The sequence below is a fragment of the Oncorhynchus kisutch genome, linkage group LG5 (assembly GCF_002021735.2).
Source record: "Oncorhynchus kisutch isolate 150728-3 linkage group LG5, Okis_V2, whole genome shotgun sequence".
NCBI classification, from domain to species: Eukaryota; Metazoa; Chordata; class Actinopteri; order Salmoniformes; family Salmonidae; genus Oncorhynchus; species Oncorhynchus kisutch.
The window spans coordinates 63,803,261-63,827,781 of record NC_034178.2 but is presented as its reverse complement, the minus strand read 5'-3'; the positions used below and the strand labels follow the sequence as shown (position 1 = coordinate 63,827,781).

The 24,521-nt window shown below is 41.8% G+C and overlaps 2 protein-coding genes across 4 annotated transcripts in view; both read left to right on the top strand.

Moving 5' to 3' along the window:
* The window catches only part of LOC109891401 (myotubularin-related protein 14), a 38,107-nt gene extending 35,049 nt beyond the window's left edge, over positions 1-3,058 (top strand). For both annotated transcript variants that reach the window (XM_031825659.1, XM_031825658.1), the window contains one exon: positions 47-3,058. In XM_031825659.1, coding sequence (XP_031681519.1) covers positions 47-227 — 181 coding nt within the window. In that variant the 3' untranslated portion in view covers positions 228-3,058. The remainder of the gene's footprint in view (positions 1-46) is intronic.
* Positions 3,059-3,553: 495 nt separating this feature from the next.
* The window catches only part of LOC109891646 (copine-9), a 129,764-nt gene continuing 108,796 nt past the window's right edge, over positions 3,554-24,521 (top strand). The window contains exons 1-3 of one of the 2 annotated variants that reach the window (XM_031825656.1): positions 3,554-3,677; positions 3,755-3,927; positions 22,201-22,241. In XM_031825656.1, the coding sequence (XP_031681516.1) occupies positions 3,851-3,927; positions 22,201-22,241 (118 nt within the window). In that variant the 5' untranslated portion in view covers positions 3,554-3,677; positions 3,755-3,850. Of the gene's footprint in view, positions 3,928-22,200; positions 22,242-24,521 lie in introns of both variants that reach the window. The other variant, XM_031825657.1, reaches the window with a different exon arrangement.

Here is a 24,521-nt window from a genome sequence, read left to right as displayed (position 1 = left end):
GCTCCACCCCCCTTCTCCTTCTCTCATCCCTGTCTCTCTCTCCCAGTTGCCCGTCCCCCTCTGAGCGTCAGGCTCGTCTGGAGACTGTGAGGGAGGTGTTCCTGGCTGCCTACAGCTCCACCGTGGGCCTCAAGTCCAGCGCTCCCAGCCCCTCTGGTGCCATCTCAGGCCTCCTGGAGCAGTTTGCCCGTGGAGTGGGCCTCCGGGGCACCAACCGCATCGTCTGATCTAGGGTCAGGTCTCCCCACCCCAAATGTGAACTCCGGGCCCGTAATCATTGTATTCATAAAGTGTCTCAGAGTAGGAATGCTGATATAGGATCAGTTTTTCCTGTTAGATCATATGGACAGGAAGGCCTGATTCTAGATCAGCACTCCTACCGTGAGGCTCTGTGAATATGGGCCCTGACCCCCCCCACCCCTCTCCCGCTAAATCCACGCATCTCCATCAAGGGAAGATGCATCTCGTATGGACTCTAATAAAAATAAAAAGTGCCAAACTTCTCTACTCTATTCAGGGGTTGAAGTGTCCTTTTATATTTGTTGGTTTAAAAGTGTTTTTAATAATTTTTTATATATATACATCTCAAACATTACATACCCTGGGTTTATTTTGTTCTTTAATTTCTCTTTTAAAAATATATATTTTCTTATTCATGCATTTCCAACTTTCTCTCTGGAGTTATTCCTTTTTTGTTGGCCACACATTTTCTTGTCGATTCAGGGAGTGTCTCGGGGGGCGTGGCCATGTCAGCCACACTATCATTTAGAGACAGATGACCGTTGTACTTTAACGTATGGAGCATTTTTCTTAGGGATTTGGTGCTATGAGTGTGCTGAATCAGAAGCTGCTATTCAGTGCCGAATCAGAAGGAAGCATTACCATATAATTGTAGTGCGTACTGTGGTTGTCAACAAACAGCATTAGCTAAGTGTGTCAGGGTGTAATAGAAACATGCTGTTTCTATTTGGCATAGAAAAGCCATATCAATCTGGATCTAGCTTAATTCTGTAGAATTGAATATGTTGAGTCCTATCAGCCTATTTTTGAATTGGTTACTCGTTTTTAATAATTCGACTTTTTAAGGTCTGTTAAGTCACTTTTATGTGCAGAAATTTAAACAAAGAAATGTTGTGTTGTCGCCATACAAAACATTTTCACACGGTCTTCAGTATACCCATGTGCACATACACACCATCATTAGACTGGTCCCAGACCTGTTTGGGCTGTCATGCTGACTCCTACGGTTGTGGCGTGAACAGATCCAGGTGACACCATTACCTGAGCTTCAGACCACACACCAGAAGCCAAGCCTATTAGTTGGCTGCGTTGAAAGTTCTTTAAAAGTCCTACACAAGGTTTAGATTTGAGCCCCACTTCTGACAGCTATTCGTATGCTCAGTCACTTCATCTCAACTTTTTTTCTCTCAGTTGTGCGACATGTTGGCTCCGAGCCACCCTGCTATCAGCCTTTGTTATCATTCTATGTAGTTTGTGGCTGCGTTCCAGACCGACTACATTGCAGTCGGCTCCCAACACCTGGATAGGTGTTAATCTTACTGCATCAGATCTAGCAATCTGAAACCTGACTGTGCAGTCAAAGACATGGCACAGAACCATTGGTCAGTGCGAGCGGCATGACTGCAATGTAGTCAGCCTGGAACATGACCTCTCTTTGTGACTTAAGCCCCTAGAGGTAGTGTGGGAGACATCTCTTTAAAAGTTTTGAATCTAGATCTGTCTCGTTACACTACACAAGTATCTCTTCTGGACCTAGTTTGTCCTTGTTAATAATAAAGTCAGCTAGTTTGCTTAACATTGACAGTATTGTCAGACTAGCTACATTATCCATATTGAGAAAATTGTCAAAAAAAGGATTTGTTTCCATGTTTTGGTTGAAAAGGTAAAAGCTTAGTCCGTGGTGAAACATCTCAACTCCGTTTCCCACTTGTAATTGCGACTTGGAGGGTCTTTCAATTGAAATGTCCAACTCGGAACTAGAAGATTCCGATAACTTCTAGCACTTGAACACTTCATTAATGGCCGAGTAAAAGCTCTCTTATTGCTGCAGGAGCCAAGTGGACTGGATCAGTTCGCTGCCACTGAACAGGGATCTCTCCCTATCCATCCTATCCTCTCCATGTTCTCAGTTCCTCTTTGAGATCTGAAACAAGCCTTTCAGATCAGGAAGATGAGACTTTGGCCACGATTTAAGGATATTGGTGCGAGATGTTACCTTTTCTAGAGTACTCTCACTTGTCAACCAGTGTGCGGACTGATGCAATATTGTACATCTGGGTATACCTCAATTGTCCATTCTCTGTCTCATTCAATCTTCCAACAGTATTTTTTTATTTAACCTTTATTTAATTAGGAAAGTCAGTTAAAAGAACAAATTCGTATTTACAATGACGGCCTACACCGTCCAAACCCGGACTTCATTGGAAGCTTACCTGGTTGCTTTCACCATCTAATCCTTTAAAATAAAAAATAAACCACTGTGCCATTGGTCCTTCCTCCCTCCTGAATTTGAGAGATGTTTACTTTTATTTTTTATGATTAAAATTATTTTACTACCATCATATCCTGTAGTAATCAACTCTGATATAATTTATCATACCAGAGAAATATTGACTATATTGACTATAGGTCCCTGTTGGTGGCTATAGGCAGCCCTAGAGCCCCTAGATTGTTTACAGTTGATCCATACCACTCACTTCACACTGGGCACTTACCTTTTAGAATTACACAAGCACCTCAAGCGATTGTTCAACTCATCCATGTTTTTGCATGTAATTTCCCCAACTAATTAAAACTAGTTGAATATAGTACTTTTAGTATGATTTTTTTTTTTTTTTGTACCCCTCTTGATTTGACTGAAATGCTTCGTTGCACACTCATTTTACTTCTATTGTCTGTGTCAACAGATTGACATGTTTTTCTTTTATCATGTTTGTTCCTTTTTAAATGGCTCTTTTAATTGTCACCAGTGAGGCTACATTGAGAAAGGTGAATTGATCTGCAGGTGGTAATTATGAATAAAGAAGAAACAAAGGTTTGTTTGTATGTACAATCATTTCTACCCTGAATCATTGGTCCTATATTTTAGACTTTAAAAGATGTGCAGAGAAACAGGCCACTGGCTATGGATTGGCTCTGCTGGCTGTTCTGATTTTCACATTCTCTGCAAACCCAGTGTTTTAATCACATATCATATAATTCATTATGATTAGTCTATATGGAATGATATAATTCATTATCTAATTATATGGTTCTGGTCATTTGGTGACAGCAACCTATTTGGCAAGCCAACACTTTTTAAATGTTGATTTATTATTGAAACATTTTCTATGGTGGTACACCTCCCCTCCCCCTCTTTTTTTGTCCTAAGTTCCTAACTGGGAAGCTCCACTGGTGAGACAATATCACAATTAAAAATAAAACAAATACACAGTTGAGCTTCATAGAAAACGCACTTGAATGCCACATTAACTTGAACTCCAACATTCTGCTGCCAACAACTTCTGAAAGGCTCTGCCTCCACCTGCCGATGGTTAAACAGAAATATGGAGCGAAGGACCCGTCCGTGCTTTCCAGTGACGCGCACAACGTTCTGTCGCGCTCCTCCACCACACCATGGAACGTCTCGAGCGCTGCCCAACCTGCCTCACCCACAGGTATGCACCTCGCGCTCAACTCTGAAGACGTTTGTCAACAAACACAGCTATTTGGTGCCTTTGTCTCTTTTTTCCAGGCGAAGGGAGATATTTTCAAACAAAATATCGGCCAAGAGTAGTGGCTGAACATCGTTGAAGTTCACATTGAAGAGGAACTGATCTAAAGCTTGACCATGGCCACAATTGGGGACTTCGACCCGCTCAACTCCACCGTACCTGCGACGAAAATTGAACTTACTGTCTCGTGCAGGTAAGACCAATATAATCACAACGTATCCAGTAGTCATTATTGAAAAGAACATATTATATTTACGCTGTTGATAATGTTGTAGGAAGATAGTCTGTCAACGGGAATGAGTGCTGTAGCCTGTAACGTTATCTTATTTGGCACGGAGATGTTTGTGAATCTATCTTTTGCAGGTAATTAGTATTTAAACTATTCTCAAACATCTGTTGGCTAATAGTCGTAATTTCCAAACATTTGAGCTCTATAAGTGTCTTTGTATCTCTGTGCAGAACTCGGATGCTTGCAAGGAATTTGCATTAACAGTGGGTGTAGAGCTACGTGGGTGTAGAGCAGCATAACTGTATTTATTCTGAGTGACTTCGAGAGCGCTCCAACGGGCGAACTCGCAGATCACATGGATAGGTTATGGATATTAATACGCCAGCGTCCATGTTCCTGTCACATTCAAATCCGCTAGACGGGGTGTGTGAGAGGAAGGAGTGGGTGCCCACATTTTATTCAGGTCAGGAGTGCCGTGCGCACTTCATCACTTATTTTCACAGTGAAACTTTGCATGTCCAAGAAGACCACTGGAATCGAGATTGAGTCCTAACCAATGCCTTGATTCATAGTGTTTGACCTGGTTAACACAAGTAGGCCCTATACAGCCTAGTTGTCTTAAAGCCGGTTGGAGCACTGAGCTTGGTGCATCTTAGTCCATACTTAGTTGTTACCTAGGCCTACTTATAAAGAATAAACAAGACAAATGGGATTGTATTTAAAATGAATGTTTAGCCTATGATTGTGATTTAACCAACGTCTAACTTGAAAAATAGAGCAGTAAATAATGAAAGCAATATATATGTTGGTTAAATCACATGCTAAACGTTCCTTTTTAAATACAATCCCATTAATTCATGACATCTCTTCAGACACTGAAAGGGAAATACAGTTGAAGTCGGAAGTTTACATACACTTAGTTTGGAGTCATTAAAACTCGTTTTTCAACCACTCCACACATTTCTTGTTAACAAACTATAGTTTTGGCAAGTCGGTTAGGACATCTACTTTGTGCATGACACAAGTAATTTTTCCAACAATAGTTTACAGATTATTTCACTTAATTCACTGTATCAGAATTCCAGTGGGTCAGAAGTTTACATATACTAAGTTGACTGTGCCTTTTAAACAGCTTGGAAAATTCCAGAAAATTACGATATGGTTTTATAAGCTTCTGATAAACTAATTGACATCATTTGAGTCAATTGGAGGTGTACCTGTGGATGTATTTCAAGGCCTACCTTCAAACTCAGTGCCTTTTTGCTTGACATCATGGGGAAATCAAAAGAAATCAGGCAAGACCTCAGAAAAAATATTGCTCCCAAGTCTGGTTCATCCTTGGGAGCAATTTCCAAAAGCCTGAAGGTACCACGTTCACCTGTACAAACAATAGCACGCAAGTATAAACACCATGGGACCACGCAGCCGTCATATCGCTCAGGAAGGAGACGTGTTCTGTCTCCTAGAGAGGAACGTACTTTGGTGCGAAAAGTACCAATCAATCCCAGAACAGCAGCAAAGGACCTTCTGAAGATGCTGGAGGAAACGGTACAAAAGTATCTATATCCACAGTAAACCGGGACTTATATCGACATAACCTGAAAGGCCGCTCAGCAAGGAAGAAGCCACTGCTCCAAAACAGACATAAAAAAAAGCCAGACTACGGTTTGCAACTGCACATGGGGACAAAGATTGTACATTTTGGAGAAATGTCCTCTGGTCTGATGAAACAAAAAAATAACTGTTTGGCCATAATTGTTATGTTTGGCGGAAAAAGGGGGAGGCAGCATCATGTTGTGGGGGTGCTTTGCTGCAGGAGGGACTGGTGCAATTCACAAAATAGATGTCATCATGAGGGAGGAAAATTCTGTGGATATATTGAAGCAACATCTCAAGACATCAGTCAGGAAGTTAAAGCTTGGTCACAAATATGGGTCTTCCAAATGGACAGTGACCCCATGCATACTTCCAAAGTTGTGGAAAAATGGCTTAAGGACAACAAAGTCAAGTTATTGGAGTGGCCATCACAAAGCCCTGATCTCAATCCTACAGAGAAATTGTTGGTGTAACGGATGTGAAACGGCTAGCTAGTTAGCGGGGGTGCGCGCTAAATAGCGTTTCAATCGGTGACGTCACTTGCTCTGAGACCTTGAAGTAGCATCACATCACGCCCGACTAGCATCACCACCCTGGATGGTTCCGTGGACATCTATAAGTACCTAGGTGTCTGGCTAGACTGTAAACTCTCCTTCCAGACTCATATCAAACATCTCCAATCTAAAATCAAATCTAGAGTCTATTCCGCAACAAAGCCTCCTTCACTCACGCCGCCATACTTACCCTAGTAAAACTGACTATCCTACCGATCCTCGATTTCGGCGATGTCATCTACAAAATAGCTTCCAACACTCTACTCAGCAAACTGGATGCAGTTTATCACAGTGCCATCCGTTTTGTTACTAAAGCACCTTATACCACCCACCACTGCGACCTGTATGCTCTAGTCGGCTGGCCCTCGCTACATATTCGTCGCCAGACCCACTGGCTCCAGGTCATCTACAAGTCCATGCTAGGTAAAGTTCCGCCTTATCTCAGTTCACTGGTCACGATGGCAACACCCACCCGTAGCACGCGCTCCAGCAGGTGTATCTCACTGATCATCCCTAAAGCCAACACCTCATTTGGCCGCCTTTCGTTCCAGTTCTCTGCTGCCTGTGACTGGAACGAATTGCAAAAATCGCTGAAGTTGGAGACTTATCTCACTCACCAACTTCAAACATCTGCTATCTGAGCAACTAACCAATCGCTGCAGCTGTACATAGTCTATCGGTAAATAGCCCACCCAATTTTACCTACCTCATCCCCATACTGTTTATATTTATTTACTTTTCTGCTCTTTTGCACACCAATATCTTTACCTGTACATGACCATCTGATCATTCATCACTCCAGTGTTAATCTGCAAAATTTTAATTATTCGCCTACCCTCCTCATGCCTTTTGCACACAATGTATATAGACTCTCTTTTTTTTCCTACTGTGTTATTGACTTGTTAATTGTTTACTCCATGTGTAACTCTGTGTTGTCTGTTCACACTGCTATGCTTTATCTTGGCCAGGTCGCAGTTGCAAATGAGAACTTGTTCTCAACTAGCCTACCTGGTTAAATAAAAGTGAAAAAAAAGTGGTTCCCCATGCTCTAATTGACCTAAGACAGGGAATTTTTACTAGGATTAAATGTCAGGAATTGTGAAAACTGAGTTTAAATGTATTTGGCTAAGGTGTATGTAAACTTCCGACTTCAATTGTACCTAGTCAGTTGTACAGCTGAATGCATTCAACTGAAATCTGTCTTCAACATTTAACCCAACCTCTCTGAATCAGAGAGGTGCTGACTTAATTGACATCCACATAATCGACGCCCAGGGAACAGAGCGGCAGGTGACAGATTTTTACCTTGTCAGCTCGGGGATTCAATCCAGCAACCTTTCGGTTACTGGCCCAATGCTCCTTCCCGCCAGGCTACCTGCCTCCCCCAGTTGAAAACAGTTTTAAAAAATGTAGATTAGAGTAGGCTACATCATCGGCTGCAAGTCTAGATTGAAATGAAATGGCCTACAAAAGTAACATCCTTTAAAGAAACTTTGTTTGGGTGACAAATGTAAATAACTTGTCGAGTTGAGCATTTTCAGCCTACCTCGGCCCATGGAACAGACAGGACTGGTCTAGGGGGTGGCAAGGGGGGATTGTCTTCGCTGCCTGACACTGACAGAATGGGGTTGGGTGAATTCCCCCCTGAAACACACTCCATGGCAACTGGGCATCAGCTGTGAATATGAGAGAGTACTTGGCGCATAGAGACCCACAGGGTCTTGACAGCCAAACTCAGAAAAATGCATGAATAATCAAAACAAACAGGCCATAGTCTGGCCAGTTAATTCAATATTTTTTTTAGGGTGTAGATCAGCTTTAATATTGCAGATTGTGGCTTCTATCCATTTAATTATCTGCATTTCCAATCCCCCATATTTTGGGGTTAAATATATATTTTGTGTATATTTTCCTTCTTTATCTTTTCCCCCTAATCCTACCATCCCTCCCCTAATTGGACTACAATACTTAGGCTTCTACTTCCAGTTTATACATACTATATACATTTTACAGACACAGTATATTTTAGATTAGTTATCATTTCTTTTGCTTTTTTCAAAATGACCCAGCAGGGCTATTTGCATAGTTACCTCCAGGTAAATGTTGTAATTCTTCAGCCATTCCTGAACCTGAACCTCAACCAAAAACAAGCTACATATGGGCAGTATCAAAACAAGTGATTCTCCCCAGCAAAATCTGTAGAGATGGTTGTATATACACTACATGACCAAAAGTATGTGGACACCTGCTCATTGAAAACCTAATTACAAAATCTATTTGTATCAGGTTGAGTTTGTCCCCCCCTTTGCTGCTATAACAGCCTCCACTCTTCTATGAAGGCTTTCCACTAGATGTATGAACATTGCTGTGGGGACTTGCTTCCATTCAGCCACGAGCATTAATGAGGTCGGGCACTGATGCCTATTAGGCCTGGCTCGCAGTTGGCGTTCCAATTCAACCCAAAGGTTTTGGATGGGGTTGAGGTCAGGGCTCTGTGCAGGCCAGTCAAGTTCTTCCACACTGATCTCGATAAACCATTTCTGTATGGACCTCGCTTTGTTCACGGGGGCATTGTCATGCTGAAACAGGAAAGGGCCTTCCCCAAACGTTTGCCACAAAGTTGGAAGCACAGAATAATCTAGAATGCTGTAGCATTTCCTTTCACTGGAAGTGGCCTAGCCCAAAACATGAAAAACAGCTACAGACAATTGTTCCACCAAACTTTACAGTTGCCACTATGCATTGGGGCAGGTAGCATTCTCCTGGATTCCACCAAACCCAAATTAGTGTGTTGGACTGCCAGATGGTGAAGCTTGATTCATCACTCCAGAGAACACGTTTCCACTGCTCCAGAGTGGCGGCGAGCTTTACACCACTCCCGGCGATGCTAGGCATTGCACATGGTGATCTTAGGCTTGTCTGCAGCTGCTCAGCCATGGACACCTATTTCATGAAGCTCCCGATAAACAGTTATTGTGCTGACGTTGCTTCCACAGGCAGTTTGGAACACTGTAGTGATTGTTGCAATTGAGGACAAACTATTTTTACGCGCTTCAGCACTCAGCGGTACCGTTCTGTGAGCTTGTGTGGCCTTCCACTTCACAACTGAATCGTTGTTGCTCCTAGACGTTTCCACTTCACAATGACAGCACTTACAGTTGACTGGACCTTCTCTAGCAGGGCAGAAATTTGATGAAATCACTTGTTGGAAAGGTGGCATCCTATGACAGTGCCACGTTGAAAGATTGCATGGTTGTGTGCTCAATTTAATACACACGTCAGCAATGGGTGTGGCTGAAATAACCAAATCCAATAATTTGAAGGGTTGTCAACATATTTTTGTATATAAAATGTTATTGTTTGCAAGAATTTTGTATAATCGTTTAAATTGAAAAACTCTGGCGTCATTTTGTGTAACAGTTCATAAACCATGTGCCATGGAATAGATACATAAAAAATATATTCCCAACTATTTTGCAACCTGCATGGCACAGCTGTCACTTTTTTGGTCCTTAAATTAAACTGGTATACTTTTTCTTATGTATAACAATTTTCTTTAGCTAGTTTCTGTCTTTAATGTGAGGCGACAGACCAGTTCCCTTCTCTTCACCCCCTTCCAGTCTTCCCTTTTAGCAGAAATGCTGACATTTTGGATAGAGCAGACATTTCCATGTGTGACAACTCCACCAGTAATTTTTATGATATCATTTACCAAGATTATACAGTTTAAAATAATTTTCCCCCAGAATATATATATTTTTTAACAATTAGTATTTGAGTTGAACCATATTTGTTGTAATATTTCTTCGGTCTTTTCTGGTGGATTAAACTTAAATTTGAACCCACTTTCTATGGTTTGTTTTAAAAATGGCTGTATTTTGGAGATTATTTAATTTTCAAATAATCAAAAGTAAGCGGTTGTAATCTGAATAAAGGAAAAAAGACCATTCTTGAACACGGGGTGACACATTCTTACTAATCTGCTAGAAAACCAGTTTGGATATAAGTATAGCTTTTGTATGACTGCAGCCGTTAGTGAGGGTCTATTGCTGTAAAATTTACTAAATTCTGCCCTCCAAATTCATATTCATTGTATAAATAGGCAGAGCCATAAACAAATGGGTAAACTGGGATATGACTAAAGAGTTAATCAGGTGATTTTTCCACAAATAGACAGGTATTTTCCTATCCATGGTAGCAAGAGCTTATCTATTTTTGCTAACTTTCTATAAAAATGTATTGTAGTGAGAATTTCTTTCTTTCGGGATATGAATACCTAGTATGTCTTCTTCACTGTCGGACCATTTTATTGGTAAACTACAGAGTAATGTCGAAGTTGTATTTGTTTGTGATCCAATACCTACATAATATAATACACTTATCATAATCCTGAGAGGTTAGAAACATTTTCTATATCCTCTGAGGCTATGGAGGTATCCAAATTATGGATTAAAATGAAAGCATGAATCATCAGCGTATAATGACATCTTTGTTTTTAGCCCTGAATTTCTAGCCGCTTGATATTGTTGGATCTGATTTTAACAGCTAACATTTCAATGGACATAATAAATAGATATGCCGATAGTGGACAACCTTGTTTTATTCCTCTTGACAGTTTAATACTTTCTGAGAAGTGGCCATTATTTACTATACACCTAGGGTTACTATACATCACTGTAAGCCATTGTATAAGAGATTCTCCAAAATATAAATATTCCAGGCATTTATGTATAACTTCCAGTTGTATCAAAAGCATTTTCAAAGTCAGCTATGAATACCAGGCCTGGTTTCCCGGATTTTTCATAGCGTTCTATTTTTTCCAGTACTTGTCTTATATTACCTCCAATGTATCGCCCATATAAAAAACCTGTCTGATTACGATTAATAATATCCAACAATATAATTAAAACATTTATGCACACCACTGAAAGGGGCCTCCAATTTTTCAAATGGACTCGATATTTTAAATTTACCACTTGGTTCCTGTTTCAATAATAGTGAAATCAGACCTTCTTCTTGAGTATTGGATAGCCTGCAATTTTTTAAGAGTGGTTAAAACATGCTAATAACGGTCCTCTGAGTACATGAACAAATATTTGATATACCTCAACTGGAATGCCACCCAGCCCTGAAGTTTTCCTGGACTTAAAGGCTTTAATTGCATCAATAAATTCCTCCTCTGTAATTTTTCCTCCACATGAGTCTTTCTGTACAGCTGTTAATTTAACATTATTAATAGAAAGAAATCCCTACAATTAATTTTGGTTAGTGGAGATGGAGGAGACTGAAACTAAAACATATGCTTAAAGTACTTTGTTTCCTCTTTCAAAATATTGTTTGGTGAATCATGGATTACTCCATCATTTATAACAAGTTTCAGTAAATTATTTTTGGTAGCATTTCTATGTTGAAGATAAAATTTATTTGGTGAATTTTCATATTCCATCCAGTTTGCTTTATTTTTTATAACATATTACTCTTGATCTTTCTTAAATCAAGTTATTATTTTTTCTAACTTATTTAGTGCCTTTCTGGTACAGTTTTTTTGTTGTTGCTTTCTATCTATACTGTTAGTCCCTCTATTTCCCTTTGTTAATAGGAAGTATTTTGACCTAAAGTACTTCGGTTTTAAAGACGAGTATTGAATTGCATGGCCTCTAAAGGCACATTTTAAAAGTGTCCCATACAATAAGGGGATCGGCTGTGCTTATGTTATATCGGAATAAGTTTGTTTATAAATTCTTGGTCTTGGTTAAAATCAATCAATCAAATTTATTTAAAAAGCACTTCTTACATCAGCTGATGTCACAACGTGCTGTACAGAAACCCAGCCTAAAACCCCAAACAGCAAGCAATGCAGGCGTAGAAGCACAGTGGCTAGGAAAAACTCCATAGAAAGGCCAGAACCTTGGAAGAAACCTAGAGAGGAACCAGGCTATGAGGGGTGGCCAGTCCTCTTCTGGCTGTGCCGGGTGGAGATTATAACAGAACATGGCCAAGATGGTCAAATGTTCATAGATGACCAGCAGGGTCAAATAATAATAATCACAGTGGTTGTAGAGGGTGCAACTGGTCAGCACATCAGGAGTAAATGTCTGTTGGCTTTTCATAGCCGATCATTCAGAGTATCTCTACCGCTCCTGCTGTCTCTAGAGAGTTGAAAACAGCAGGTCTGGGAAAGGTAGAACGTCCGGTGAACAGGTCAGGGTTCCATAGCCGCAGGCAGAACAGTTGAAACTGGAGCAGCAGCATGACCAGGTGGACTGGGGACAGCAAGGAGTCATCAGGCCAGGTAGTCCTAAGGCATGGTCCTAGGGCTCAGGTCCTCCGAGAGAGAGAGAGAAAGAAAGAGAATTAGAGACGGCATACTTAAATTCATACAAGACACGGATAAGACAGGAGAAATACTCCAGATATAACAGACTGACCCTAGCCCCCCAACACACAAACTATTGCAGCATAAATACCGGAGGCTGAGAAAGGAGGGGTCGGGAGACCCTTCTTGCCATCCAATAGGCATTGGTTACATTTCAAAAAACCTCACCCACGTGGAAATTCTGTAAGAGTAATGTGTATGCCAATTATTTAATGGTCTGACCCCATTCTGTCCCCTGTCAACACTTAAAAAATAAAATGTATTTATTTTTTAAAATCTTTTGGTGTCCGAGAGAATGACCTAAGAAAGTAGTCAAGATGACTAGCTTAATTGAGCCTCTGCCATATTTATCTCACTAGGTCAGGATATTTAAGTCTCCATACGGTATATCCACTAGTTCTAATATATGTTTTCTTTACATTCCATTGAGGTACATAAAAACGTATTATAATCTCACACCCTAACAATACAGTCTTGAATTGCCTGTAGGCTTGATAAACGATTATTAGATATTTTCAAAGAGGTGTGGATTATCATTATTTGGACCTTATAGATTAAGGAACCAAATCTGTTTATGGTCCGATAACATATTTAAAAGAATCCATTTAATATCATCACCCCTTTTGACTTTCTTTGCCCAGGAGAAGTAGGAGAAGTATATTCGATCACACAACTTCATCTTAAATGGTTGAATGAGCTTCCTGTAAACAATAGAGATTTTATTCCTTCTCTTTTAGCCAGGTAAATACTGATCGTCTTTTTGTATTATCTGCTAAGCCATTACAATTATAACTGGCTATACTCATCACCATTTACCATAATGAGAAACAAGTTTGAATTATATTTATCATAATATACTGTTTGTAAACTTACCATTCCAAAGTATCATGATCATTGAGTGTCCATATAGCTTTGCCATGATATTTGCACTGCTACTGAGTAAACCTCCAATTGTTTTAAAACCTAAAACCTCCCCCCATCCCAAGTTGGGTTGTCATCCCAGTACCTAGAAGTCCACCCCTGTCCAACTGGATCCCGGGGCTTTTGAGAGATTGGGACCCATCCTTTGAAAAGAGGCCACAGTGACACCTACAGAACAGAAGCAGCCAAAAGGATTTCCAATGCCATCACCTCGATTATACTGTATACAGTTGTGTGATATATATACACACACACAGTAGCAGTCAAAAAGTTTGGACACACCTACTCATTCAATAGTTTTTCTTTATTTGTACTATTTTCTACATTGTAGAATAATAGTGAAGACATCAAAACTATAAAATAACACATGTGGAATCATGTTGTAACCAAAAAAAAGTGTCAAACAAATATAAATATATTTTAGATTCTTCACCCTTTACCTGATGGCATCTTCACACTTGGCATTATCTCAACCAGCTTCACCTGAAATGATATTCCCACATATGCTGAGCACTTGTTGGCTGCTTTTCCTTCAATCTGTGGTCCAACTCATTCCAAACCATCTTAAAAAAATGTTTTAACCTTTTATTTAACTAGGCAAGTCAGTTAAGAACAAATTCTTATTTTCAATGACGGCCTAGGAACAGTGGGTTAACTGCCTTGTTCAGGAGCAGAACGACAGATTTGTACCTTGTCAGCTCGGGAATTCGATCTTGCAACCTTTCGGTTACTAGTCCAATGCTCTAACCACTGGGTTACGCTGCCGCCCCGTCTCAATTGGGTTAATAACTTCTTGCGACTCTCAAACCCGGATCCGGGAGCGTAATCATCGCCTCAAACTATTTAGCATAATGCAGTGGACATAAATCTTCCTATTCATGAAAATCACAAATTAAATATATTGAGACACAGCTTAGCCTTTTGTTAATCACACTGTCGTCTCAGATTTTCAAAATATGCTTTACAGCCAACGCTAGACAAGCATTTGTGTAAGTTTATCATGGCATAATGCTATGCTAGGCTCTGCTAGCAGCAGGCAACATTTTCACGAAAATAAGAAAAGCAATCAAATTAAATCATTTACCTTTGAAGAACTTCGGATGTTTTCACTCAGGAGACTCCCAGTTAGATAGCAAATGTTCCTTTTTTCCAAAAATATTATTTTTGTAGGTGAAATAGCTCCCGTTTGTTCTTCACGTTTGGCTGAGAAATCGACCGGAAAATGCGGTCACTACAACGCCAAACTTTTTTCCAAATTAGCTCCATAATATCGACAGAAACATGGCAAACGTTGTTTAGAATCAATTCTCAAGGTGTTTTTCACATATCTATTCGATAATATATCCGTCGGGACAATTGGTTTCTCATTAGAAGCGATTGGAATAATGGCTACCTCAGTACTTTACGCAAGATTTTCTGCGGGAGCCATCATGTGACCACTTGCTCAATGTGGTCCCTTATGGCTATTCTTCAACATAAATGCGTAAAAAGACGGCACAATGCTGTAGACGCCTTGGGGAATACGTAGAAAGCGTAAGCTCATTCGTAGCCCATTCACAGCCATATAAGGAGTCATTAGCATGAAGCGCTTTTAAAAAATGCGGCACTTCCTGATTGGATTTTTATCTGGGTTTCGCCTGTAACATCAGTTCTGTTGCAGTTACAGACAATATCTTTGCAGTTTTGGAAACGTCAGAGTGTTTTCTATCCAAAGCTGTCAATTATATGCATAGTCGAGCATCTTGTCGTGACAAAATATCCTGTTTAAAACTGGAACATTTTTATCCAAAAATGAAAATACTGCCCCCTGGTCGCAAAAGGATAAGGTCGGGTGATTGTGGAGGCCAGGTCATCTGATGCAGCACTTCATCACTCTCATTCTTGATCAAATAGCCCTTACACAGCCTGGAGGTGTGTTGGGTCATTGTCCTGTTAAAAAACAAATGATAGTCCCACTAAGCTCAAACCAGATGGGATGGCATATTGCTGCAGAATGCTGTGGTAGCCATGCTCATTAAGTGTGCCTTGAATTCTAAATAAATCACTGACAGTGTCACCAGCAAAGCACCATCACACCTCCTCTAAGCTTCACGGTGGGAACCACACATTTGGAGACCATCCGTTCACCTACTCTGCGTCTCACAAAGCCACGGCGGTTGGAACCAAAAATCTCAAATTTGGACTCATCAGACCAATGGACAGATTTCCACCTGTTGGTGTCCTTACTAGTGGTTTCTTTGCAGCAATTCGACCATGAAGGCCTGATTTCACACAGTCTCCTCTGAACAGTTGATGTTGAGATGTGTCTGTTACTTGAACTCCGTGAAGCATTTACTTGGGCTGCAATCTGAGGCTGGAAACTCTAATGTTCTTATCCTCTGCAGCAGAGGTAACTCTGGGTCTTCCTTTCCTGTGGCGGTCCTCGTGAGAGCCAGTTTCATCAACGCGCTTGATGGTTCTTGCGAATGCACTTTTTAAGAAATGTTCAAAGTTCTTAATGTACCGTGTTGACTGACCTTCATGTCTTAAATAATAATGGACTGTCGTTTCTCTTTGCTTATTTGAGCTGTTCTTGCCATAATATGGACTTGGTCTTATACCAAATAGGGCTATCTTTTGTATACCAGCCCTACTTTGTCACAACACCACTGATTGGCTCAAATGCATTTAGAAGGAAAGAAATTCCACTAATTAACTTTTTAAAAGGTACACCTGCTAATTGAAATGTATTCCAGGTGACTACCTCATGAAGCTGGTTGAGAGAATGCCCAGAGTGTGCAAAACTGTCAAGGCAAAGGCTGGCTGTTTTTTACTACATGATTCCATATGTGTTATTACATAGGTTGGATGTCTTCACTATTATTCTACAATGTAGAAAATAGTAAAAGTAAAGAAAAACCATTGAATGAATGGGTGTGTCCAAACTTTTGACTGGTACTGTATATATTACAAATTCTTGCATAACATAATGTATTTAATTAACAAATAATATAAATAATAATATAGGCACTTCCAACAAGGGATTGTTACATATAACCAGGACTGATATTACAAAAATGACATTTTACTCCTCGGTAAGAAAACAATTATTGATTCATCCTATACTGTCCCTAATGCCATTACCCCAAAGCAACAGATGTGAGATACATATGCGCACTCCATTGCCAGTTTATTAGGTACACCCATCTAGTTATGGATTGAACCCCTTCTTTGCCTCCAGAACAGACTGAATTCTTCCGGGCATGGAAACGTTCCTCAATTGGTATCAAGGGACAAAACCTGTGCCAGGAAAACATTCCCCATACCACTGCCACCAGCTTGTATCGTTGACACCAGGCAGGATGGAGCCATGGACTCATGCTTCTTACGCCAAATCCCGACTCTGCCATTAGCATGACGCCACAGGAACCGGGATTCGTCGGAGTCCTCAGTTGTCCAGTGTTGGTGACCGCATGCCCATTGGAGCTGCTTATTCTTGTTTTTACCTGATAGGAGTGGAACCCGGTGTGGTCGTCTTCTGCAGTAGCCCATCCGTGACAAGGACAGACGAGTTGTGTGTTCCGAGATGCCGTTCTGCCCAGGAGGGTGGCCGTTTCTGAGATACTGGAACCTGCTTGCCTGGCACCGACGATCATACCACACTCGCTTAGAATGTTTAAAACAAGTGACTTAACTTTCAATGGAACAGTGACTGAATGCCTGTATGCCAGATTTTTATATCAAAAAAGGATTAGGTATTATTTAAAATAAATTATGTTTTATATTAGGTGAAATCCTATTATTATGTTATAGTTTTGTACTATTGTCATGCACACAACAAAACATCAATCACGACCATAACATGTAGCGTTTCTCTTCTCAGTTTTGACCCCATTACATGGAGAAAAACTCTTCCCTCTCTTCAGAGCAGTGATGGCTTGTGTTCTCCCTTTAATCGGGGCGGCAGGGTATCCTAGTGGTTAGAGCGTTGGACTAGTAACCGGAAGGTTGCAAGTTCAAACCCCTAAGCTGACAAGGTACAACAGTGGGCAGTTAACCCACTGTTCCTAGGCCGTCATTGAAAATAAGAATTTGTTCTTAACTGACTGGCCTAGTTAAATAAAGGTTTAAAAAAAAATAAAAAAACAGGTATGTTAGCCTAATATTTTTTGACTGATGTCTTTCCACGTCAGAGTCTCAAACTCGGTCTGATCTGAGAAGGCATTGCAACATCTAATAAGGACTGGCTCTTCCACCAGTTTCTTTCATCACTCTTGTTTGAAAGATACCCGTCAACGTGATTACCCCACAAAAGCAGCCGGAACTTGTGAGCCTTGAAAGATGTGTGACCCTTCCATTTATGGGTAATAATATATTTAAAAGATCTATGACCTTATTGGCATTCATAGCTATAATATTGAGGAAGGTAAGTATAAGTTTAACATTGAAACAACACAAAAATCTAGTTGATTCAACTAATTATTATTTAGTAACTGATTCCATCCACTGCCTTTTTGTTTACTCAACTTTGCGTTCAAAGTATTACCTGAACGTAAAGTTTGTAGTTGCCCCAAACAATAGGTTTGGGACACCAACACATTCAAATAGTGCTTTTAACGTACATAGTTGAGATACATTGTACATGTTCATCTATACTGTAATTAATATTCATCATGTCCTCACCTGGGATTTGAACTCACAATCTCTTGGTTCACATCATTCCTATCTTCCTGCTACGCCTCTCTCACGCTCTCTGTCTCTCGCTCTCCATCCATCCAACCCCCTAAATGCGGACGACACATTTCAGTTGAATGCATTGTTATACAACTGACTAGGTATCCCCCTTTCTCTTCTCTCTCTTTCTAACCCTTCTCTCTCCCCCTAGCCAAACTTTATATCTTTCTATCCAATCTTTCTATCCAACCTTTCTCTCTCTCTATCCAACCTTTCTCTCTCTCTATCCAACCTTTCTCTCTCTCTATCCAACCTTTCTCCTTCTCTCTCTATCCAACCTTTCTCCTTCTCTCTGTATCCAACCTTTCTCCTTCTCTCTGTATCCAACCTTTATCCTCCTCTCTCTATCCAACCTTTATCCTCCTCTCTCTATCCAACCTTTATCCTCCTCTCTCTATCCAACCTTTCTCCTCCTCTCTCTATCCAACCTTTCTCCTCCTCTCTCTATCCAACCCCCTAAATGCTGAAGACACATTTCATTTGAATGCATTTTGACTAGGTATTCCACTTTTCTCTCTGTGTCTCTGTCTCTGTGCACGGTGCTGTGCAATAAACAGGTGCTAAATGTATTGCAGTCATAAAGTATTATCCTCGTTGTTAGACCACTGCAAACTTGTTTTTGTGTTATATAGTTACAGTGAATTATGTTGTCATGGTGTGACAAAGCAACACCTGTTTTACTGTGTTCATTCAAATGTACCTTTACACAATCCATGTTTTGACAGGTTGGAATAAATTCTACTTATTGTGAAGTGTGTTGTTTTGATTGTACTGTCCTTTATCATCTTGCATTGCTTTTGCCTGAGCCCTACCTTTGATGTAAATACAACACCAAGCAAATGTATGCAATAAGTCATTTAGCAGACACTTTGACCCAAAGCAAGTTTACAGTACAATGACAGCGTTTTGAGTACCCAGTGGGAATCGAACCCACAACTCTGCAGCGTCACACTCTTACCAACTGAGCGTGTAGCTATATCTAAGTTGCTATTGTAGCAACCGTAACCTAACACCTAGTGACCTTGTCAAGAGGTTCAGACGTCTTGGCGTAACAGTTAAGGTGTTGGCTTGACAGTCTCTGGACCCTGGTTTGAGACCTGGTTGTGAATACCCACCAAATTCACCACATTGGTGTCAGAAATGGGATGGTGCCTGTGAAGCAATTGGAGCGGCGTGTACATGTAAGGGACTTGTATAGAGAAGAGTGAGGACACATTGGACCTCTTGGCGTAATGGTTAAGGTGTTGGCTTGACAGACACTGTTGAAGTGACCTCGGTGGTGATTTAACGAATTGATTTAACACAAGATAACGAGTAGGTCAACATGGAGCTGAGGATGGGCTGGCGCTGTCCGAGAATGTCAATCATAGCAGGAGAGCGCTCCGATTGGATGTTCTCCTTATGTCCCTATTGGTACAACAACGATGAAGGAAGAGACAAGACATGGAGGAGAGGTAGTCATTCTCAAAACAACATGGCCGATCCTGACCTGCTGAGCTCATCACAGTGAACACTACAAAATACGAGCATTTTAGACAAATTAGATTAGGTCAGAGGAATTGGGAGTTTATCATTGAAGATTATTGCAAATGTGTTATTGATTTGTAATTATTTAAATTTTGACATGCATCCATAAACTCAAACTGTACATTTATCACATGCAGTGGAAGTCTGAAAAGGAAAACAAGACAAAAGCCTTTTGGCCGTTGAACTGAAAGCAGGTCACCAGAGGCTATACCAAACTGAAGTCAGGAAAGGGAAGGGAAGGACTTGCAGGTCCACTGTCCAGCCAGTACCCCTTAACCAGCCAGTCTGGTGTGTCCAGCCAGTACCCCTTAACCAGCCAGTCTGGTGTGTCCAGCCAGTACCCCTTAACCAGCCAGTCTGGTGTGTCCAGCCAGTACCCCTTAACCAGCCAGTCTGGTGTGTCCAGCCAGTACCCCTTAACCAGCCAGTCTGGTGTGTCCCGCAAGTACCCCTTAACCAGCCAGTCTGGTGTGTCCAGCCAGTACCCCTTAACCAGCCAGTCTGGTGTGTCCAGTACCCCGTGTCCAGCTAGACTGGTGTGCCCAGTACCCCTTAACCAGCCAGTCTGGTGTGTCCAGTACCCCTTAACCAGCCAGTCTGGTGTGTCCAGCCAGTACCCCTTAACCAGCCAGTCTGGTGTGTCCCGCAAGTACCCCTTAACCAGCCAGTCTGGTGTGTCCAGCAAGTACCCCGTGTCCAGCTAGACTAGTGTGTCCAGCCAGTCTGGTGTGTCCAGTACCCCGTGTCCAGCTAGACTGGTGTGCCCAGTACCCCTTAACCAGCCAGTCTGGTGTGTCCAGCAAGTACCCCGTTTCCAGCTAGACTAGTGTGCCCAGTACCCCTTAACCAGCCAGTCTGGTGTGTCCAGCAAGTTCCCCATGTCCAGCTAGACTAGTGTGCCCAGTACCCCTTAACCAGCCAGTCTGGTGTGTCCAGCCAGTACCCCGTGTCCAGCTAGACTGGTGTGTCCAGCCAGTACCCCGTGTCCAGCTAGACTGGTGTGCCCAGTACCCCGTGTCCAGCTAGACTGGTGTGCCCAGTACCCCGTGTCCAGCTAGACTAGTGTGCCCAGTACCCCTTAACCAGCCAGTCTGGTGTGTCCAGCAAGTACCCCGTGTCCAGCTAGACTAGTGTGCCCAGTACCCCTTAACCAGCCAGTCTGGTGTGTCCAGCCAGTACCCCGTGTCCAGCTAGACTGGTGTGCCCAGTACCCCGTGTCCAGCTAGACTAGTGTGCCCAGTACCCCTTAACCAGCCAGTCTGGTGTGTCCAGCCAGTACCCCGTGTCCAGCTAGACTGGTGTGCCCAGTACCCCGTGTCCAGCTAGACTGGTGTGCCCAGTACCCCGTGTCCAGCTAGACTGGTGTGCCCAGTACCCCGTGTCCAGCTAGACTGGTGTGCCCAGTACCCCGTGTCCAGCTAGACTGGTGTGCCCAGTACCCCGTGTCCAGCTAGACTGGTGTGCCCAGTACCCCGTGTCCAGCTAGACTGGTGTGCCCAGTACCCCGTGTCCAGCTAGACTGGTGTGCCCAGTACCCCGTGTCCAGCTAGACTGGTGTGCCCAGTACCCCGTGTCCAGCTAGACTGGTGTGCCCAGTACCCCGTGTCCAGCTAGACTGGTGTGCCCAGTACCCCGTGTCCAGCTAGACTGGTGTGCCCAGTACCCCGTGTCCAGCTAGACTGGTGTGCCCAGTACCCAGTGTCCAGCTAGACTGGTGTGCCCAGTACCCAGTGTCCAGCTAGACTGGTGTGCCCAGTACCCAGTGTCCAGCTAGACTAGTGTGTCCAGCAAGTACCCCGTGTCCAGCTAGACTAGTGTGCCCAGTACCCCTTAACCAGCCAGTCTGGTGTGTCCAGCCAGTACCCCGTGTCCAGCTAGACTGGTGTGTCCAGCCAGTACCCCGTGTCCAGCTAGACTGGTGTGCCCAGTACCCCGTGTCCAGCTAGACTGGTGTGCCCAGTACCCCGTGTCCAGCTAGACTGGTGTGCCCAGTACCCCGTGTCCAGCTAGACTGGTGTGTCCAGTACCCCGTGTCCAGCTAGACTGGTGTGCCCAGTACCCCTTAACCAGCCAGTCTGGTGTCTGAAACTAAGCATGTGAGCAAATACCCCAAGACCTGTTTCTTCATCTGCCAGCAGCTACAAGCTACACCTTACCAGCCTGACACACACACACACACCTCCCTCTGAGTGTAAAGCCCCAAGAGGATCCCACCCCTAGAGAGGTTTTATATCCCCCATTGCCTTCATCTTATCCTGGTCTTCCCTTTAATATGGCAGCACTCTCTATACCGGCTGTTACATGTCTCAAACAAGAGTGGGAGATTCAATTGTGTTTTTTAAATTGAACAAATAACTTAGTTTAAATCATTTATACTTCTGATATTCATTGTGTTGTCCATGTATGGTGATAGTCCAAGTTGGAGTTGCCCACTCCATACTGTCACTGTCACACAGCAATGGAGCTGGCAAGACAACACAAACAGATCTGGCACTCAGGCTAGTGTTATTCTCAGTTTTTAAATCTTGTTTCTCTCTCTAATTCAAACAGGAACCTGCTGGACATGGACACCTTCTCCAAATCAGACCCTGGTATGTGATGCTTCTTTACAAGGGTTGCAAAGCCTTTCTTCTAAGCACTTACAAGTTAATATGAAAAGCTTAAAACATGATGTAATGACATCATCTGCATGACCTGTATAACATACACATGCCATTCTACTGTTCCAAGTGTTCTTAAAATAGAACTATTGAAGGCGCTCCAGATATCAGATAACTGAAAGGTTGCAAGTTTGAATCCCCGAGCTGACAAGGTACAAATCTGTGGTTCTGCCCTTGAACAAGGCAGTTAACCCACTGTTCCTAGGCCGTCATTGAAAATAAGAATTTGTTCTTAACTGACTTGCCTAGTTAAATAAAGGTTAAATAAAAAAATTAATAGGCCACCAGTTAATTTCATCCTAAAACTATATCTCTCTTGTCATGGTTACATACACACACACACACACACACACTTTTTTGATGGTGTGTGTGTGTTGGAGAGAGGATATAATGATGAGAATACGGAGGGGTCCTGGACTTCAAACCCAGGCCGGGACACTGTAAAGGTGGAAGCTCAGTGGTCCTGGATTAGCCGGGCCTTTCATGTCTCCTTTGGAACCTTCAGTGTGACCATTGAACCACAGTTCAATTGAGGCCAGAGTGCAGTCGATGGCTATCACGTAGTACTGTGAGACACACCCTAAAGGGAAGTGTCGCGCCAACCTTGTACTCTTTCAACACTAGCTGACTCAGATTGGCCTTATGTTTTTGTTACATTGAAGCTTACTACTCAGTATATACAAGTGCCTTCAGAAAGTATTCACATTTTCCCCACATTTTGTTGTGTTACAGTTTGAATTTAAAATGGATTCCATTTGATGTACACACAAACCCCATAATATCAAAGTGGAGTTATGTTTTTAGATTTTTTTTTACAAATTAATTAAAAAAAATGAAAAGCTGAATTGTCTTGAGTCAATAACTATTCAACCCCTTTGTTATGGCAAGCCTTTGTTATGCGCTACTCTGGTCTAAGGCACTGCATCTCTGTGCTTGAGGCGTCACTACTGACCCTGGTTCGAATCCAGACTGTATCACAACCGGCCGTGATTGGGAGTCCCATAGGGCGGTGCACAATTGGCCCAGCGTCGTCCGGGTTTGGCCGGAGTAGGCCGTCATTGTAAATAAGAATTTGTTCTTAACTGACTTGTCTAGTTAAATAAATAACAAACAAAAAAGTTCAGGAGTAAAAATGTGCTTATTAATAAGTCACATAATAAGTTGCATGGACTCTGTGTGCAATAATAGTGTTTAACATGATCTTTGAGTGACTACCTCATCTCTGCACCCCACACATACATATCTGGAAGGTCCCTCAGTCGAGCAGTGAATTTAAAACACAGATTCAACCACAAATGCAGTTATTTAAACTTTGGATGGTGTATCAATACACCCAGTCACTACGAAGATACAGGCTTCCTTAACTCAGATGCCGGAGAGGGAGGAAACTGCTTAAGGATTTCACCATGAGGCCAATGGTGACTTTAAAACAGTTACAGAGTTTATTAATGGGTGTTATGGGAGAAAACTGAGGATGGATCAACAACATTGTAGTTACTCCACAATATTATCCTAAATGACAGAGTGAAAACAAGGAAGCCTGTACAAAATACAAATATTCTAAAACATGCATCCTGTTTGCAATAAGGCACTAAAGTATTTTAAAAAAAACTGCAAAAAATGTGGCAAAGAAATTGAGTTTATGTCCTGAATACTAAGGTTTTTGTTTGGGGCAAATCATCGGCAAGGACTACAGGGATTTTTATGATAGAAAGAAACAGAATTGAGCTAAGCACAGGCAAAATCCTAGAGGGAAACCTGGTTCAGTCTGCTTTCCAACAGACACTGGGAAACATTCACCTTTTCAGCAGGACAATAACCTGAAACACAAGGCCAAATATACACTGGAGTGTCTTACCAAGACAACATTGAATGTTCCTGAGTGGCCTAGTTACAGTTTTTACTTAAATCGGCTTGCAAGACTTGAAAATGTCTGTCTAGCAATAATCGACGACCAACTTTACAGAGCTTGAAGAATGAAAAAATAATAATAAAAATAATAATAATGTGCAAATAATATACAATCCAGGTGTGCACAGCTCTTAGAGACCCAGAAATAATCACAGCTGTAATTGTATTAAATGTAATTCTAACATGTATGACCCAGGGGTGTGAATACTTATGTAAATGAGGTATATATATGTATACAGTACCAGTCAAAAGTTTGGACACACCTTTTACTATTTTCTACTTTGTAGAATAATACTGAAG